This window comes from Colletotrichum lupini, chromosome 2 (genome assembly GCF_023278565.1).
Source record: "Colletotrichum lupini chromosome 2, complete sequence".
Taxonomy (NCBI): domain Eukaryota; kingdom Fungi; phylum Ascomycota; class Sordariomycetes; order Glomerellales; family Glomerellaceae; genus Colletotrichum; species Colletotrichum lupini.
The window spans coordinates 392,018-409,993 of record NC_064675.1 but is presented as its reverse complement, the minus strand read 5'-3'; the positions used below and the strand labels follow the sequence as shown (position 1 = coordinate 409,993).

At 41.7% G+C, this 17,976-nt stretch overlaps 7 protein-coding genes across 7 annotated transcripts; 3 read left to right on the top strand and 4 right to left on the bottom strand.

The window, feature by feature from the left end:
* Positions 1-1,044: 1,044 nt before the first annotated feature.
* CLUP02_02507 (uncharacterized protein) lies at positions 1,045-1,275 on the bottom strand (the record flags this gene model as incomplete). The annotated part of the gene is made up of 1 exon (XM_049281539.1): positions 1,045-1,275. A coding segment is annotated over one exon (231 nt), but the record flags the coding sequence as incomplete, so codon positions are not given.
* A 5,963-nt stretch (positions 1,276-7,238) lies between these two features.
* On the top strand, positions 7,239-8,275 carry CLUP02_02506 (uncharacterized protein; the record flags this gene model as incomplete). The annotated part of the gene is made up of 2 exons (XM_049281538.1): positions 7,239-7,255; positions 7,327-8,275. The coding sequence occupies 2 exons, from the start codon at positions 7,239-7,241 to the stop codon at positions 8,273-8,275; spliced, it is 966 nt and encodes a 321-aa protein (XP_049138681.1).
* A 296-nt stretch (positions 8,276-8,571) lies between these two features.
* Positions 8,572-9,715, bottom strand: CLUP02_02505 (uncharacterized protein; the record flags this gene model as incomplete). Its single annotated transcript, XM_049281537.1, has 6 exons — positions 8,572-8,622; positions 8,677-8,796; positions 8,869-9,229; positions 9,267-9,311; positions 9,367-9,643; positions 9,691-9,715. The coding sequence occupies 6 exons, from the start codon at positions 9,713-9,715 to the stop codon at positions 8,572-8,574; spliced, it is 879 nt and encodes a 292-aa protein (XP_049138680.1).
* A 422-nt stretch (positions 9,716-10,137) lies between these two features.
* CLUP02_02504 (uncharacterized protein) lies at positions 10,138-11,070 on the top strand (the record flags this gene model as incomplete). The annotated part of the gene is made up of 2 exons (XM_049281536.1): positions 10,138-10,411; positions 10,475-11,070. The coding sequence occupies 2 exons, from the start codon at positions 10,138-10,140 to the stop codon at positions 11,068-11,070; spliced, it is 870 nt and encodes a 289-aa protein (XP_049138679.1).
* A 371-nt stretch (positions 11,071-11,441) lies between these two features.
* Positions 11,442-12,504, top strand: CLUP02_02503 (uncharacterized protein; the record flags this gene model as incomplete). Its single annotated transcript, XM_049281535.1, has 4 exons — positions 11,442-11,553; positions 11,605-11,677; positions 11,752-12,185; positions 12,260-12,504. 4 exons carry the CDS (start codon positions 11,442-11,444, stop codon positions 12,502-12,504), a joined length of 864 nt encoding a protein of 287 aa, XP_049138678.1.
* A 316-nt stretch (positions 12,505-12,820) lies between these two features.
* CLUP02_02502 (uncharacterized protein) lies at positions 12,821-14,658 on the bottom strand (the record flags this gene model as incomplete). The annotated part of the gene is made up of 4 exons (XM_049281534.1): positions 12,821-13,079; positions 13,150-13,293; positions 13,361-14,463; positions 14,521-14,658. 4 exons carry the CDS (start codon positions 14,656-14,658, stop codon positions 12,821-12,823), a joined length of 1,644 nt encoding a protein of 547 aa, XP_049138677.1.
* A 601-nt stretch (positions 14,659-15,259) lies between these two features.
* CLUP02_02501 (3-hydroxyisobutyrate dehydrogenase) lies at positions 15,260-17,634 on the bottom strand (the record flags this gene model as incomplete). Its single annotated transcript, XM_049281533.1, has 6 exons — positions 15,260-15,780; positions 15,848-15,887; positions 15,953-16,228; positions 16,394-17,134; positions 17,201-17,529; positions 17,607-17,634. 6 exons carry the CDS (start codon positions 17,632-17,634, stop codon positions 15,260-15,262), a joined length of 1,935 nt encoding a protein of 644 aa, XP_049138676.1.
* Positions 17,635-17,976: the final 342 nt, after the last annotated feature.

Below are 17,976 nucleotides of genomic sequence, written 5' to 3'. Positions count from 1 at the left end.
AAAAATTACCTTATTAGGATCTATATAGTACGGTTTAACTACTATAATTAATACTTTAAGTAGCTAGTTATAATCTCTCGTAACTATATAAAAGCGCTCGTTAATAAAAATTAACTTATATAGCCTAGTCTACTATTAAGTAATTTCGCACTATACTTATATATCCGAATTTAGTAATATATTTAAATTATCCCCTATATTAAGCCTATTATGCATAGTAATTACCTCGTTAACTTACCTTTTTATACTTACTTCGCGCAGTACCTATATTACTTTTTTAATTACTTAGGTTCGTTAGCTTATACTTAGTAATAATAGTAAGGCTAAGGTCGTTCTTAAATATGCTCTAAATACTAATAGCGTTAGTATAAGTCCGTTAGGCCCTATAGTATTATTATAGTATTTAAGTACTATCTAGAGGCATTCGTCGTTAGTAAAATCCGGATTTTCCTTTTTAATAATTCTAAACGCCCTTTTTAATTATTAATATGCCCTTTTTACCTTTCTAATACTATAGTACGCTTTAATAAGTACGACTTTTAGCTATATATTATAAGCCGTTATATTATCCCTAAATTTTACTAACTTAAAGCTAATACTAGCGTTAGTTTTAATACTATTTAGCGGTCCCTAGTATATATCGATCTAGCTTTTTCATAGGGCTACTTATACTATTTTTATTTATAAATCCTAAAAGAATTACCCTACTTAGAAAGATATAGCTATATTAATTATATATAATACTAGCCGACTATTTAAGTAAGAAATATTAACGACGATTTCTTAGTTAAAGTTAAGCTTATTACGTAATTTAAATTTAAATCTACGTAGGCTCTACGTATTTATTTAGTATTAATAATATACTTTCGTTAACTACTCTAGCGCCCCTATTTCGATATTATTATTACTTAATTACTTTAGGAAGTTATATAGCCTCGTAACTAACGGGTACTTAAATCTCTAGTATAGTTTTCTAAGCTTACTTTTTATTAAGTAATTAATTAACTTCGTATCGTTAATAAGCTTTATAAACGTATACCCCTATTATCGTTCGACTATTTTAAAGTACTTACTACTAGAGATTCTATTCCTCGTATTATGAAATATAATACTTAGTCGATTTATATTTTTTAAATATAGGAAAAATGGGGTATTAATAGGTAAAATATAAAAAGTTATCGTTCCGAAATATATCTCTATTTTTATTATACTTAGGGCAACGATTTCCTTACTTAGGCCGAAACTAATCCTTATAATACCCGCTATTAACGTATTAAGTATTATTAGCGCGATTTTTTATAGCGCTTAGAATTACCCTTTTCCTTTAGTTAATTATTACGATACCTTAGTATCTAGGATAATCCTATAAAAATCGTTTAGGCCGTACCTTTTACTTATATAAAATACTTATACGAGCTTAGTATTCGAGGGATCTAGGTAGTATAAAAAGGACCCCTCTAGCTACCCCTAGATTTACTTAGTACTATATTCCTTTTCTTTAGATATTAAAAAAGATAGCGTCTTTTTTTTAATTATTAAGAAAATAGGCTTTAGCCTTATTAAATTCGCCCTTTTAGCCACCTCCGTATCTATCGTCTTAGAGACCTTCCCTTACTATTTATAAATAAAAGCTTATTTATTAAGAGCTTCTACTACTTTTTATTTATTTAGCTTTATATATCCTCTAGAGGCTAATGGGGTAAAAAAAGAGTAGTTAATATTATTAATTTTATTATAATCTAATTCGTTAGTATAAGGGGTAAGATCTTTTTTATTTTCTAATTCTCCTATAGGGGGTATATACTTTAGGCTACTACTTGAATTACTATTACTAAGTTTCGTACCCCCGGATCTACCCTTATATATAATAAAAAATTAGTTAAACCGACGAGGGCTAGTTTTACTATTTACCACCCTCGACTTTCTATACTATTTATATAATTTAATACGCTCCTCTTTAAAGTAGTTACTTAACTCATATCTATTCTTTTTATAAATATAGTATTATTTTTTTTATTACTCTGCCCGTAAGTTAAATCTCTACCTATTTAACGAATCTAGGCCTCCTTACTAACGATTACCGTATTTAGCCTCTTTTCTTTTCTTATTATACGTTTAATCGACTTAATATTATTAATAAGGGCCGTTATATACCTAGAAGTAGGTTTAGCGCGGTATTCTTATTTTAATATTAAAGCTAGATCTTAGCTTTAAATAGAGCGTTTCGTAGTTTTTAGGTACTTAGTATAGGGTTATTTTTATTTTTAGTATATATTAAATTACGGTATAAAAATATTTAACTTTCCGCTCGTTTATCCCCTTATTTAGTTAGGTTTTCGCTAGCTTATTAATTCGATCGATAAGCTCTTTAAGGATCTCTATTCGTAATTTACCCTCTATTATCTTAGCTATAAATATAAAAAAAATTACTTATAGCTTAGATAGGAGCTCTAAGTTCTTATTATAAGTCTCAAAGCGGCTTCGGATTACGTTAATTATATTAAGAAAGTCGTTTCGATCGAGATTACGTACCGCTTCGTAATAATAATTAGAGGCTTTACTTATAAGTACAATATTAATTACTAAATAGTATTAATATTCCCTAATTCCGACTTTTTTATAATAATCGTAAAATATCGTTAGGGTTTCTTATAAGACCTTATACTTCCCCCTGGAGTATAATTTCTTTTTTAAAAAGATCTTTTTAAAGTTTATAAATTACCTCGTATTTATTACTAGATTTTTAGTATCTATATACGATCCCTACGTCGCTACGTACTATTAGTAACTTCGGGTTATTTACCTTTTTCTTTATTAGCCAATCGGCGCCGAATTTCGTATTAGTAATAATAATAAGTTATAAATCGAAATAAGTAGAATTATTAATTATCGTACTTTTAGTACTATATTTTACCCCGGTATATCCTTTTATAACGATAGATTTCCGTTAGTAATTATAAGGAGGAAATTTAGGTTATTTACCCTTTTTTTAAATTCGTTAAAGCGATTATACGCTCTATCGATTTATACTTAGTTTTATAGTACGAATTCCTCCTCTATAACTATCGCTACTAGTATTTTATATAGCTCTTATAATTATAATTACGCTAATAATACTCCTCGCCCATAAAGGAATCTATTAACTACTTTTATAATTCTTAAGCTTACGCTCGCGAACTATTTATTTAGTTAGTAACTAAAGTCGTCTATAATTTCGTAAAATAGGGGTTACCCCTATAGCCCCTTTTTCTTATAAACCTTAGTTAAATAGATTAATACCGCGTTAATTTATTTATTATTAAGCTAATCCGCAATTTTATATATTTACGTCCCTTAATAGTCTAAGTTAATATTTACTTACTTATAAGGGATTAGGATTCTATTTAGGATCGGGTTTCGTCCTCTTCTTTTTTACCCTAACTCGCTAAGGGTCGTGCTCTAACTTATACCCATATTAGCGGTTATTAGCGTATTTAATTTTAATAAGGATATATTTAATCTACGTACTAGTTATAGCAAATCCGTACTTTTATTACTTAACGAATTTATTAAGGTCTAAGAGATTCCTACTTCTTTTTACTATCTCGCTACTACTCTCGTTTTTATTATTTTTAATAATTATTACTACCCTTCTAAATTACTAGCTATCGTACTTATTAAGATCCTCCTTTTCGTTTAGTAAAAAAGGGTAGGTTTTAGTAATTCTTTTTAATAATAATAATAATAAACGTTTATATTACTATAAGAAAATATAGCAATTAGTCTTAGGATCTTTATTAATTATTAATTTCCGCTATCCCGTATACTTCTAGCTTCCTAAGCCTCGTACTCTTTATAATTTCTAAATAGCTTTTTTAATTAATTTTTTAAAATTAGTAATCTCGCGCCGGGAGCTAGTATAAAAAGAAAGCCCTTTAGTAGCCCTTTAAAAAATCCTTTTTTTTTCCCTTTAGATCTTTATCTTTTTAACTTTTTTTTAAACTAATAGTAATTCTAGCGGGAGGTCGTAGGACTACTTTAGGGTAGCTACTTTTTTTTTAAGTTAATTTCTAAGATCCGTAATACTCTTAACTTAATACTATTAGGACTTCTAAATACCCTTTTCCCTCGTTAAACCGTCCCTTATATTATATTTTTAAATAATACCCGGGGGGTAGTTAGGGGAGCTATAAAGAGGTTATTTAGATCGCGGGCTTAAAGTCGTATTTATAAGATCCTTATAGTAATAAACTTTTCTATATACTATAAATCTCTTAGCTTAATAACTCTTATAAAGTTACTTTCGTTATTAAGTAAGAATATTTACGTTTAGAGATCCCTTTTTTTAATCGCGCGGTACTTTTTTATACTATATTTTTATTAATTTAATTAGTTAATTTCTAATTGCGGGCCGGCCGTAAAAAAGTCGTTTAATAAAAAAGCTGCTCAGGGCGACGGTAAAAGGCTAGTTACTTAAGCAGTTCTATTAATTAACATAGTTTAATATAATAAACGTCGACCTCTCGTAAGTAATAAAGGGCTATAATTACTTAATTCCGTGCGGTATTCGAGAATCGCCTCCTTTTTCGTTTATTTTTATAAAGTTAATTAATATAAATCTCTTATTCCGTACGGTATTAAGAGGTCGTTTTTTTTACGTAGCGAAATACCTTACTAATCTATAATAATAGAATTTAATTACTAATTAGTATTAGTATCCTTATTATAAAGTAGTTAGTTCGAACCGTAGTTAATAAAGAGATTAATTAAACTATATAAATATTTACGTAGTAAGCATAAAAAGGAGGTTCTAACTATAGGTTAGGCTAGCTACGATAATTATAAATAGGGCCCCTAATTGGCCCCTGCGCAGTCGGCAGAATGCCGCAGTCGAATTGGACTTCTAATCCGATACTAACGATATATTAAGCCTATTTAATATTAACTTTATAAAAAAGGAGGATAAGGAGCTTTAAAAAGCGGGCTTCGTAGTAAAGCTAAAAGAGGTCTTTATAATAAATACCCCCTTAGTATTTAACGGCGGGATTTTTATAATTAAAAAGAAAACCGTTGTTTTTTAGTAAAAGGGATAGGGCGAGAAGATTAACCTTATTAATCTAAATATAATTAATATTAAAAAGTAGTATAAGGCTAAGCTCGTACGAGGGGTATATATTATAAGTATTTATTAACCTAAGGTAATTTTTAATTATACTAAAGTAGTATAAGCTATAGATCTAATTAAATAAGACGTTAAGGTACTTAATAAGCGGCTTAAGTAATAATAAATAAATCTCGATTAAGGTCTCGTTTATTACTTAATTAACTTTATAATTAATAAGCTCTACGTTTTTATTAATAAGTTATTTATAAATAATAATAACCTTATTTCGTAATTAGGGTATATTATTATTTTAATTAATAAGAGTATAAGCGAGAGCGAATTTATTATATATAATAATATAATTTATTACTCGTTAACTAAAAGTAAATAAGTAATAAGAAGTATACTAGCGTTAGAGGTTTATAATATAATTAACGGCGTTAACCTCTCTTATGCAATTTTAACGATACTAAAGAAAATTACTAATTAAATTAGCCTTCTACTTATTTTAATAGTTATTTATACTAATTCCTATTCGCTATATAAATACCTCGTTAAATTAAGAATAACAAAGGAAAAGAGGCTTATAATTAATATTATAGCCCTTAGGTAATTATATAAAAAGCGCGAGATATTTATCATTTATTAAATTAATAATGAAAATAACCTCGTAAACGCTTTTATAAAAGTAGTATTAAATAAGGAATTAGAGCGATTCGTAAGTAATAGAAAAGTTATTATATAAATAAAAAGATAGGTTATATAAAAAAAATAAAGAAAAGAGGGAAAAGGAGACGACTTAGTAAACGGGCCCGAGGTTAAATTATACCCCCAACTATAGTAGTTAAATTAATAAAAAAAAGAGAAAGTTAGTATTAAATTAGAAGTCTAATTCGACCGTAGTATATAGCTAACTACGTAGGGGCTAATTAGGGGCCTTATTTATAATTATCGTAGCTAGCCTAACTTATAGTTAGAACCTCCTTTTTATACTTACTACGTAGATATTTATATAGTTTAATTAATCTCTTCGTTAACTACGGTTCGAACTAACTACCCTGTAATAGGGATACTAATAGTAAGGCAAAATCACTCCATGGTCTCGATGATACGTGCCTTGATAAAGCCCTTTCCAATACCATAAATCGTCTTGATTACGGCCGGGTCATTAATACTATACTGCTTAGGAGCAATCCGCACTATGGCTCCTGTCAGACGAATCATCTTGTAAGCAAAAGGCTCTAATAGTCACACCCGGGAATAAAGATCACATACCGTATTTCTCATGGAGCTGAATATTGCGATGATGAAAGTTTCCGTCTCTCACATGTCGAAAATACCAGAGTCTTGAGAAGCGAGCCTCGAATGGACCAGGCAGCTTCCGAAGAGACGAGAATGTCTCTTTGATAACATCTACTGAGGCCCAAATGAGGATGACGAGGAAGAGGAGGAGAACAGAGATCCATGGTGTGAGAGTGGAAGCCGAGTTACTTCGATCCATTGTGATTTGCGAATGCCTGATCCGCGTCTCGGACAGCTTGAAGTAGGCAAAGAAATGATGGTGAATGGTGTTGCGTAATAGCTGTCCAAAGTAGCTGCCAAGGCTACGTATAAGGTTAAAGCTCCTATTCTCCATGGGAAATTGTTCGAATGGGCAGTACCAAAGACACTAACACTTGAGTTTTCAGTGGCGGCTGGAGTTTAGTACCTAAGTCTTTGGCCGGCAAAGTCAACACATTTGAAAAGGTACAGATGACCTAGGCTCTATACTGAAACACTTACCTGGAAGAACTTCCGAAAGAAAGCCACATGAGATGTAACAATTCTTGCTGGATCGAGGTTCAGGTTGATCTTTTTTGCAAATAGCTGCAGGCAGGTAAATTTATGTCGTCTTCGCACCCCACAACCCATTTGCTAGTATAAATCCAGGCCGGTCACGCACTCGAGAGTGACTTCACTCATTGTGTGTATGCTCGACCTCTAAGTTCTGTGTCCGGAGTCCGTAACGCATCCGCTAGCTAAGCCATGCTGCCCAGCTTCGACCATGCTCCCCAAAACCTTACCCCGCAAGATCTCAACAACGCATCGCTAGGAGACCATTTGATCTGCCCGTTACCCCACATGGTACTACTACCAGGCATACGGGGTATGCCATATGGCTAAGCCATGGCAGTAAGATAACAAGGGCTGTCATTATCACTTGCTTTTGGGATACCTTATTGATGCCTCTCTGCTCATGGCAGGCACTCTCTTGGTCTTTGTCCCCTGTACGTGGAACAGCGTAGTTTAGAGCCGTGCCACTACCTGACTCTTTCGAAACCCACTCTTAGTTCTCGCACATCAATCATGGACACTGGCAATCGGAAAATTATTCGTCACTCGAATGGACAAACAACTGCATACATTCTCGACTCTTTTGTTGATCCTTGGAAACCAGCTGAGACCATACTACTTCAACATGGTTTCGGTCGAACCTTAGACCACTTCTATCATTGGGTTCCAGCCCTAGCTAGAAAGTACAATGTCTTGCGTCGCGATCTTCGAGGCCATGGCGGCTCAAGCTACCCAGGCCCCGATGACGACGAGGTCTACCAATACACAACCACCACGATTGTGGATGAAATCAAAGACACCTTGGATCAGTTGAACATTGAGAAGATACACTTTGTTGGAGAGTCGACGAGTGGTATGCTCGCAGAAATATTTGCGGCAACATACCCAGAACGCGTAGGCTCTGTCATTGTGTGTTCATCACCAACCCATTTGCCGGCCTCGGCACAGGAGTTTCTTGCTTTTGGTCTGGAGTCTTGGCCCCAGGCATGCCGCCAACTGGGATCAAGAGGTTGGGCAGAACGACTTCTTGGTGCGAGTGGCACTGTGGCGAGCAGTGATCCCAACTATCTCGCATGGTGGAAGGACAAGGTTGCTGTCAGTGACGGAGAGGGGCTGGCAGGATATGCTGAGTTCTTGAGCCAGCTGGACGCTCAGCCATACTTGGGGGACATCAAAGCTCCTATGTTGATTTTATCGCCTACAAACAGTGCTCTTGTAAGCGTTGAGTCCACGAAGAAGCTGACTGCAGAGGTCGCCTCATCGAAACTAGCAATCATCGAGTCTCAAGGGCACGAAATATACGCTGAGGCTGCAGAGGATTGTATTTCAAAGATTAGGGACTTTCTAGAAGAACTTTAGATTTGAGATGCTAGTCATTCGCTTATAAAAGAGCTTGGTAAATACGCCTATTTCTCAACTATTAATAGATGCTCCACATATGATCTTGTGCTGGATGGTTATCATATCCTAGAACGATGATTACGATAGAAGTCATGGATATTTCTCTAGGCTCAAAAAGGTTTGAATCCTGAGCTCAGGTTGTCAAACGTACGTTTCCTCGGAGATAACATAGGCTCAATATTTAGGTACACTACATGTATTTAGCTAAGAGCCTGAAGTCCCCATTTTCTGATATTTTCTATCCACAATCCAAGTTAAGTCTTTGAGTCTGTGACGTAAAGGTAGACCGAGGAGCCGTCACGATCCTGGAGAGAACGTTAGTTGGCTCACTTCTAGTATATGCGTCACATTTTACTTACGATACAGCGGGGGTCCTTGGAGGCTTTTTCAAATACTCCATAAGCCGCTTCTGCCATCGTCGGCTGGATATTCTCCTGTTTTGCAGCATCGATGCCCAGAGACAGATCCTTGAGAAACATCTGAGTCTTGAATCCCAGCCTCCAGTTATTACTACTAGGGGCATGTGGGATGACGCCAGGGACTGGACAGACATTATCTCCCATGAATGTTTGACCGGTAGAGTTGTGAATAATTTTCTGAAGCATCTTTGGATCCACTCCAGACTTTACTCCGATTGCCATAGCTTCAGATATCAGAAGTAGAATAGAGCAGGAGATGTAGTTGTTGCTGATCTTAGCAGCAAGTCCCGAACCAACGTCACCGCACCAGAAGAGCTTTTCAGGGTCGCCCATCATTGAAACTACCTGACGTAGTCTTTGAGATAAGTGATCCTCCTTATCATCAGGTTTGCGTCCGATCATGAATGAGAGAGTCGCCTTTTCCGCTGCTGGTACGCCTCCCTGGGGTAAGTTGGAGTCAGAAAGCGTCGTTGCCATTGATGGCTCAAATGTACTTTATGGAGTCACACATGTTGTGAAGGAATACTCACGGAAACAGGGGCATCAACATATGTCCCTTGAGAAGCCTTTCGTATCTGATCTGCCACGTGCCTTGCGGTGGTAGTATCAATAGTACTACACTCAATCAACAGTCTTTGTGGGTTTTTGGGAGCGGAAATGATGCCATCTCCAACGTCGAGATAGACCTTCGATACTTCTGGTGCTCCGGGCACCATGGAAATCACCACATCTACTGCGGCAGCAACTTCGCGTGGACTTGCTGCGACTTCTACCTGTCCAAAGCTTGAAAATTGCTGAACAAACTTCTCACAGGCTGATTTGTTGACGTCAAAAACATGAACGGTAGATTGGCGCTTCAAATTTCGACGAATCGATGCAGCCATGGGATAGCCGATGGCACCGAGGCCTATGGGAGTCAGTGGTCATTCCGCGATATCCAAGACTGAGCCTTACCTATGAAGCCAATGTTGAAGTCCATCATTCCGGTATCGCATAGATTTAGTGTATCTAAAATCTGTAGAACCGATCGTATTGCTCAGAAAGACGAGAACGATCATGGGCATAAGGGTTCGGGCATACAATCCCAGATGTCAGCAATTGAATAGTCCTCAGAGTGGTCCCCGCACCGCACCTCTGACAGGCAGTTCACAGTTGGTTGCCATAGGCCAAATCAGCCCAACCATCTTTTCCCCCACATCACCCCGCATCCGCCTAACGAGCAGTGATCAGTCAACTGTACCTACACAATAGCAGCGACATGAAATCGTTCTTGCGGGAAGAGCCCGTATTGATAGCGGCTATAGATGCTCAGAAGCATCGGAGGTCAAAGCCGCCTTCTTGCTCGTTTGGCACGCACATCCAACAACAACTACGTACACTCTGATCACCAACTGAACCACCATGGTCAAGACTGACGAGAAGCTGAAGGTCGGAGTCATCGGACCGGCCGGTTTCGGGGGCTCTTACTTGGTTGTCGAACTCATTAACCGCGGGCATCGTGTTGTCGGACTGTCTCGCAACCCACAGAAACTGGGTACTCATGAGCTCTACGAGCCGCGGCCCATCAACCTTGAAACATCCACTGAAGGAGAACTGGCTGAGGCTATCAGTGATCTTGCGGTTGTGGTGTGCGAATACGGGCCTCATACAGCAGGTCACGAAGCCTTGCAGTACAGTGAGTTCAATGCTGCTCAAATTGGCCCGTAGCAATGGTTTGTCTGACCAGGTAATATGGCAGTGCCGTTCATCGAGATGATCAGAAAAATCATACTGGCTGTCAAGCGCGCCAAAACAGGATACTTCGTGATGGTCGGTGGAACTGGCAGCTTGCATGTGCCTCATGAAGACGGCGTTTGCGTGGCGGACAGCAAGGACTTTTTCTTGGCCTACCGCCGTGGGATTGCGGATAGTCACGCCCATGTCACATACATGGAAGAGAGGCTTGGGCCGATAGGAAAGGCCTTGAGAGTATACCGCGACGCTCGTCTTCTCCTCAAAGAGGACAGAGGAAGTACCGATGAGAAAGAGGCAGCGCGTGAAACGATAAATGCCTACGAAGCTCAACTGAAAGCGCAACAAGACGCATCGAGCAGCTTCATCAAAGCTGCGCGAGCTAGTCTCATGTTTTTCGAAGGCAATACATCCTTCGACTGGACGTATGTATCCCCGAGCGCACTATATCGTCCCGGCAGGCGTACAGGAAGATACGAGATCACGATAAGCAATTTGCCGCTGAGGGATGGCCCTGATGGCGATAGTCCTCTGGATGGGAAGTTGCTGGGGATTTCGGCAGCGGATCTTGCCATAGCCATTTCCGACGAAATCGAGTCATGAAAGCACAAGCAGCAGCATTGGACAGCTACCGGGGACTTGACAGATGACACCCCCGCTCCATCGTATTTGACATTGAATTGAATGGGATCACTTTTTCCTTGCATGAAACATACTGTACCAATACACCCAGTGATATGTGAATGCGGAGATCTAATGTGCCTACTTTATCCATGTTGCTCTTTTGCTGTGTTTGGGGCTCGACCGCTATACCCCGAGTTGGAGACAGCCCGCACCGATGTGGAGTACGCTGAAGTTCAGGCAGTTGGTGTACCGTGGCTTCGTGATAACAGAGGCAGCCCCGGCCGCTGTGGTTCCCCCAAGGACCTGATCAATCTAGACTTGTACAACAAACGCGACAACGCAACGCAAAAATGTCTGCCTACACTGTTAGCGATTCAGAATTCCAGCAGTTGGAGGGCAAAATCATTTTGGTCACTGGAGGTGCAGCCGGCATTGGAAGAGCCATTGTCGACCTTGCCCATCGTAAGCAACACAGTATGAGCTTTTAGCGCTGTGCTGACTGTTCCGTGATAGGGTATGGGGCAAAAGTAGCATTCTGTGATGTTGACGAGACTCGAGGAAAGCAAGTTCAGAAAGAGCTCGGCAAGTAAGTCGCATTATTGTCTATGGTCTTCTTATGAAGCTCCCCATGCAAGGCACGATGTTTGGCTCATGCTCAAGCGTCGACAGCGTCTTCTTCAAAAAATGTGACATCTCGGACTGGAACGACCTTGTCAGCTTCTTTCAAGATGTTCATTCAGAGCTTGGTCCCATTGATACCGTCATTTCGAATGCAGCAATCAACAAAATTGAGACACTTGACGAGCCGGGCTCTGGGGCAGACTGGTATCTTCAAAAGCCAGATGTTTCGGTTCTCAATGTCAACATGGCTGGCACTTGGTACGTGACCAAATGTGCCATTGGTTTCTTTCGTAAGAACCCGGAAACGAGATCTCAACTGGTTCTATTCGGGTCCGCTGCTAGCTTCTTCGATACACCACCCTGCTACACCTACTGTGCCAGCAAGGCGGCTGTTCTGGGTCTTATGCGCGCTATGCGGACTCAATTGCCGAAGATGAACATTACTGTCAATATGATCGCACCTTGGATGACAGGTGAGTACGCCCTTACCCCTTGAGGATTGCTCGAGCAGTTCCCGAACGCATTGACACGAAGCTGAACCTTGTAGATACGGAGATGGTCACCGATCATATCAGAAGTATTTGGAAGGAGTTACCTGCAAATACGCCAAAGGATGTTGCCACAGCAAGCCTGCTACCTGCTATGCGACCTGAAGTAAATGGAAAGTCTTTCTTCATTCACGGCGGGAACATCAGTGACCTGGAGGACAAGCTTGACGAGACTCAACCTCTATGGTTAGGAACCGACCTCGATAAGCAGATGAGAGAAGGGCAGCGTAGACTAATTCCCTAGTTAGATTACGAAGTGAGGGCAAGGACATGGCTGTTAGTTATTGTTAGTATTCCTTCAATCTTATGTTTGCGGAACGGAATCTATGTCTACTCTTGGTACGAATAGAAAGCTGCAAAGTATGTTTCCCTCAATGTTGCGATCTCTCAAGAGTTACATCCGTATTCCCACTCAATGTTCTGACAAAGGGATGCGATGTAAAATGCAACCACTCCAAAAAACGAGACGCTATTTGCTAGTAGGGAGACATTCATATTCGTAACGGGCTTGACGTCTAAGCAGTTCGCCAGACTCTTGTACAAATAAGGTCATGAGTTGATCAATGACCTTCTTCGAAGTTCTTTTCCCTCAACGCGCTATACTCCCTCCGAATAATTTCTTCATGTGCGACAGAGCGGCATGAAATGGAGCATTCGAAAGGCTCAGGAACACTCAGAAAGCCTGGCATCATTCGAGTTGTGGGGACCTTCTTCCCCCCGTGGGAATCTTCTTTCCGCTCAATATTGAAGCCCCACATGATGCGAGAAATAGCAATAAAGAGTGACTTCTCAGCTAGATGGACTCCAGGACATGCACGTCTGTCTACATGTTAGTCATGTGCATGTACCGTCATTCCAAGACAATCAGGTTCGGGATGAAGCTACGTACCGGCCAGCACCATAGGAAAAGTGATCGCGCTCATAGGGATCCTGCGAGTTCATGTACTCCGCTGCAGAGAGTGGACTGTTGAAAAACCGAGATGGATCGTATTCATCGGCATTATCGTAGCGACTTGGATCACGCTGGATAGCCCTGGAAATTTGGCACTAAGTGTTAGCCGAATTTCTCGGGAACATGTGGATTGCATGTAGTTACTCACCACCAATTCAGGACGACTACAGAGTCCTTCGGGATGAAGTGTCCTTCGTACCAATCGTCCTCGGTGGAAGCGTGATACATCCCAAATTTGTTGACCGGGCGCCATCGCAAGGTTTCTTTGATCATCGCCCGAACGTAAGGAAGATCTTTCTCATCTTCCCATGTGGGCATCCGGTCGCTTCCGACGACATGATCGATCTCTTCTTGACCCTTCCGCATTGCTTCGGGGAAAAGAGTCATGGCCAGGGTCCAGTTGTTGATAGTCGTAGCTGTTGTCTCGGAACCCGCCTCTACCAGACCACCGCAGGTATACGCCGCGAGCAAGTCGTCGATGCCGTTCTTTTTGGGGTCACCGAGGTAAAAGTCCTTGCAGAAGCAGTCCTTGGCAGTGCCGTCGTCCGTTGTCTTCTTCAAAGCCTCCCAAAGCTCAAGCCAAATCTTGCTGTCGTGAGCGAAGGCTTTCTTGCCCCAGGTGCGCCAGTTTCCCAAGAGGAACTCGGGAAGATTAGCGAGGCCGGGTAAACTCTCGACGGCGAAGGCGCCAGGAGCCATCATGATGGAAAGATTTTCCAGAACGCTGAAGATCTTGGAGATGATCGGGTCTTGGAAGGAAGGAATGCGGTACCCATAGGTAGCTAGCATGATAACAGAGGTAGAATAGCGCCGATTGATGTTGTAAAACTCATCGGGCTGATCTAATAGATCATGAAGGACCACTTTTGACTCTAGGTCTTGCGATGGCATGTATCTCTTTGAAGCATTCAAGTTGAGAAGTGCGTGGCTGTGTTTTCTCAGGTTCCTCCAGTCTTGCCCGTATGCCATGAACAATTGTCGGGACTTGCCACTTGCAACATCCTGCGCTAGCGGGAGATGCGGCCGTGAGGAGTATATTGCCGACTTCTTGTCCATGAGATCTTTGACAGCTCTTGGCGATGAAAGCCAGATGTAGTCAGTCGCCCCGACCTTCGTGTAGAAGATATCGCCGTAGGTGCGATGCCATTCGCGGACTTTTTGGCGCACAAGTTCTGAGTCTGCGAGGTCGTAGAGATTTCCAAGGATTGGGAGCCCTCGAGGTCCGGGTGGTAATTTCTTCCTTCGTGGATCCTGTCAAAGAGACTCTTGGTCAGCATGTTTAAGTTCGAAGGAGAAACATGTACTCACTGTCAACTGATTTGGAACATAGCGAAGATAACAACCAAGCAGAATCAGAACGATTGTCAGGCCAATGCCCCCGATATGGATTGAGCCTTCTTTCGGAAGAATAGGCATATTTGGTAAATGAATGTTCACGAACTTCATTTTGTGGAAGGGAATCTGAGCTGTGAAACTTGGCTGGATGGATATCTAGTATGATGTAGATAATCGACGAGTGATGAACAATTCCATCTATGGAATCTTTGAGTAGCACTAGCCAGTCTCAGAAGAACTGAGCTAGACTTTGATTCACACAAGACCGCCCATCCGTATGGGCCTACATAATGTGGGGAGCAGGGGTAGTGTCTGGGGAGCTACAACAAGCCCTGGTAGATGCGGGGAGCTTCGAAACTCTGCTGCTTCGTGTTAGAATCCATGGCACTGGGAAATGCAAACCTCATCCTGAGTGAGTGGAATTTTGAGGAAGGAAAACAAGGAATAGTCGGAGTGATGTTGAGACGACTCGAGTTGATCTTACGCAACCATTACGTGCTGTCACCATTCTGTCGGTCCTGACCAACTTACGTCGGCAGTCACCAATTCATCACGATCATAGGCCAATTTCACAGAATAATACATGATAAAACCCAAAGAAAATATCAATCTTCGACACGTCTATTGGCGTTTATTGCATGTATCGAAAACTGTCTTACTATCCGACTCCGTGGATGCATAACACCCCGCAACCGACTTGACCACATCCTCCTTACTTCTTCATTTCTTCGTTCCAGGCAACAATGACCTTTTCGGCAACTTTGAACCCCTCGATACCAGCTGGCATTCCACAGTAAATAGCCGCTTGCAGCAGTGTCTCCCGAATTTCTACTTCACTCGCTCCGTTGTTCAGTGCTCCACGGACATGAGCTGCAAGCCCGGGGGCTCTGTTCAGAGCGCATAACATGGCAATGTTTAAGAGAGATCGCTGCTTTCTCTCCAAGCCTGGCCTAGCCCAGACCGAACCCCAGCAAGCTTCTGTGACGAGCTCTTGCATCGGCCTGGCAAAGTCGGACGAACCACCAGCCAGAGCTGCGTCGACGTAAGAAGTCCCTGCGACCTCATATCGGAGCTTCAGTCCTTTGTCGTAAAGTGTCTTGTGGGCTTCCGCCTCTTTCGCAGTGTTTGCTGCAAGCTTGTCGGCCATGTTGGTGTTTTCAGTGCTAAAGGGCCGACGTGTGGGTTGTTTGAGAATTGATACGCTGTGAGAATGGTCCGGAATCTGGAAACGTGCTGGTGAGATTTGGGACCAGCTTGCTAGCACGTATCGTACGACTGCTGCTACCTTAGTTGGGTTTACATGCAGGTCTCATTTCAACTACCAAATTGCCACAGGGAGGCTGCTTACATGACGGTTGTGATTTTCCGGATCCCTTCCATATTCTTACCCCATATCAGAGCGAACACTCTCTCCACATAACCCCACATCACCACGGAACGGAGACCCGAATGCACCCCGCATTATGGTGGCGGGGTCCTGCTTCCGTGCCGTCACTTCGTAAACCGGAGTGGGGAATCGGCATTGTAGGTCTGAACTAGCCATGTCCTTGCTTGACTCGGGCTTTGGCTGTAGCAAAGTAGCTCGCAGGGAGGAAGGTGCAACGGTTTCACTGGGAGTCTGCTGGGCATGTTCAATTAGAGAGACGGTTGAGGCAATTGAGCCCCCATGAAATTGGAACATCTACTGAGTTGGACCAATGAGGACAGGGCCTTCTCTCACAGAGCAAGTCTGGTTGTAGAGAGTTGTTTGCATTGATTGGAAGCCAGGAAATATATCATAAAATTCGGAACGAGTCAACATGAATATTCTAGAAGGCTGCTCTGTGTTTACCCAGATTCAATCAACTTGCCAGTCCTCGTTGCCTCCAATGTATCTGTAAAGCACGCGAGAGTCAAGATCGCGACATTTGGAATCTTGACTCGCCTCATTGTAGGCTCTGAGGCCAACAGCACCAAGAATCAACTTTGCGTCAACCTTATCCGCCATAGACACAGCTAAGCCAAAGTCTTTTGCCATCAACTGAATCTTGAAGCCGCCTCGATATCCGTGACTTGCTGGGGCATTTGGACAGATGCCAGGCACAGGATTCCACTTGTCGCAGATCGTGCTTTGTGCAGTACTGTTGGAGAACACGCGCGCGAGGAGTCGAGGATCAATGCCCGCTCTCATCCCGATGTTCATGGCTTCGGATGTTGCAAGTGAAATGAGCGCCGAGCAGTAGTTGTTGCAAAGCTTTGCCGTAAGACCCAAGCCTGGGCCGCCACATGCAATGATATTCTTGCCCATGAGACCCAGTAAGTCGCGAATTTCTGGCCAGTTCGGATTCTTTTCGGAGCAACCAGTCATCAGAGTCAATGTAGCCGCTTCCGCACCGAGGGTGCCGCCAGATACAGGTGCATCGCAGAAGAATGTGGATGGAAAGTGGGATTTGATAGTGTTTGATACCAGCTGGGACATCTCCGTGTCGATAGTTGAGCAATCGATGAGCAAGCGGGACTTCAGCTCAGGACCCAATATCCCGGTGTCTGGGTCCAAGTAGACGGTTTTCACATGGCTGCCCTCTGGAAGCATTGTGAAAACTATGTCCTATATTCCAATGTTAGTCACACGAGGTGGAGTTAGTGAAATATGATTGACCCGGTGTCAACTTACAGCCTTTTGTGAAACTTCTCTCGGAGACTTGCACCCTGTGATATCCGCATTCTTTGCCTGATCGATGAGTCTCTTCATGGAGGTCTCTGAGATATCGTAGACGTATGTTTGAGAACCATTCGCCACCTTGGCGACGAGATTGGAGGCCATGGGCAAACCCATAGCCCCAAGGCCAATAAATCCTAGGCTTAGTGGCTGATCCATGACAAAAAAGAAGAGCGTGCAATGAGGGGAAGGAGAAGTTCTTGGGTGCGCATGAGTGTAGGTATTTCTCTTCTTGTTGATATCTCTAGAAGATATATGGATCCAGTCCAAGGTGTGAAGGCTTGCTCAAGTAATCAAGCGAGTCTGAGGTAGGTAGGTCGTTGGGGCGGGGTAAGGAAATAGGTAGCTACTATGGTCAGACCGTCAGCGGGCAGATTCGCAGAGCACATCTCACAGAACGAGAGGGCACGTGAAACAAGCGTAAATTTGGAGAGTCGGAGACACATTTGATTCTTCAGAAATCTGACTGACGCGGTGAATCCTTTAATAATTGCTATGCGGTTTGTGTCTTGGAGCTCAGTTTATCTTGCCAGGGAAAAAGGCTCCTTGGTGATCTTGTGCCCAGACTGCGTCATGAGAAAAAACTACCTGCAATACGAGATTGCTTTGCTTTGAGGCTTCTCGCAACGTCGAAATGCTGTTGAGTGTGTCCGTGGCCTCTCTTTTGTTCATATGGATACAACAAGCTCGACCCTCACCGTCTTCCCACTCAGCTATCTGCATCTCGCCTG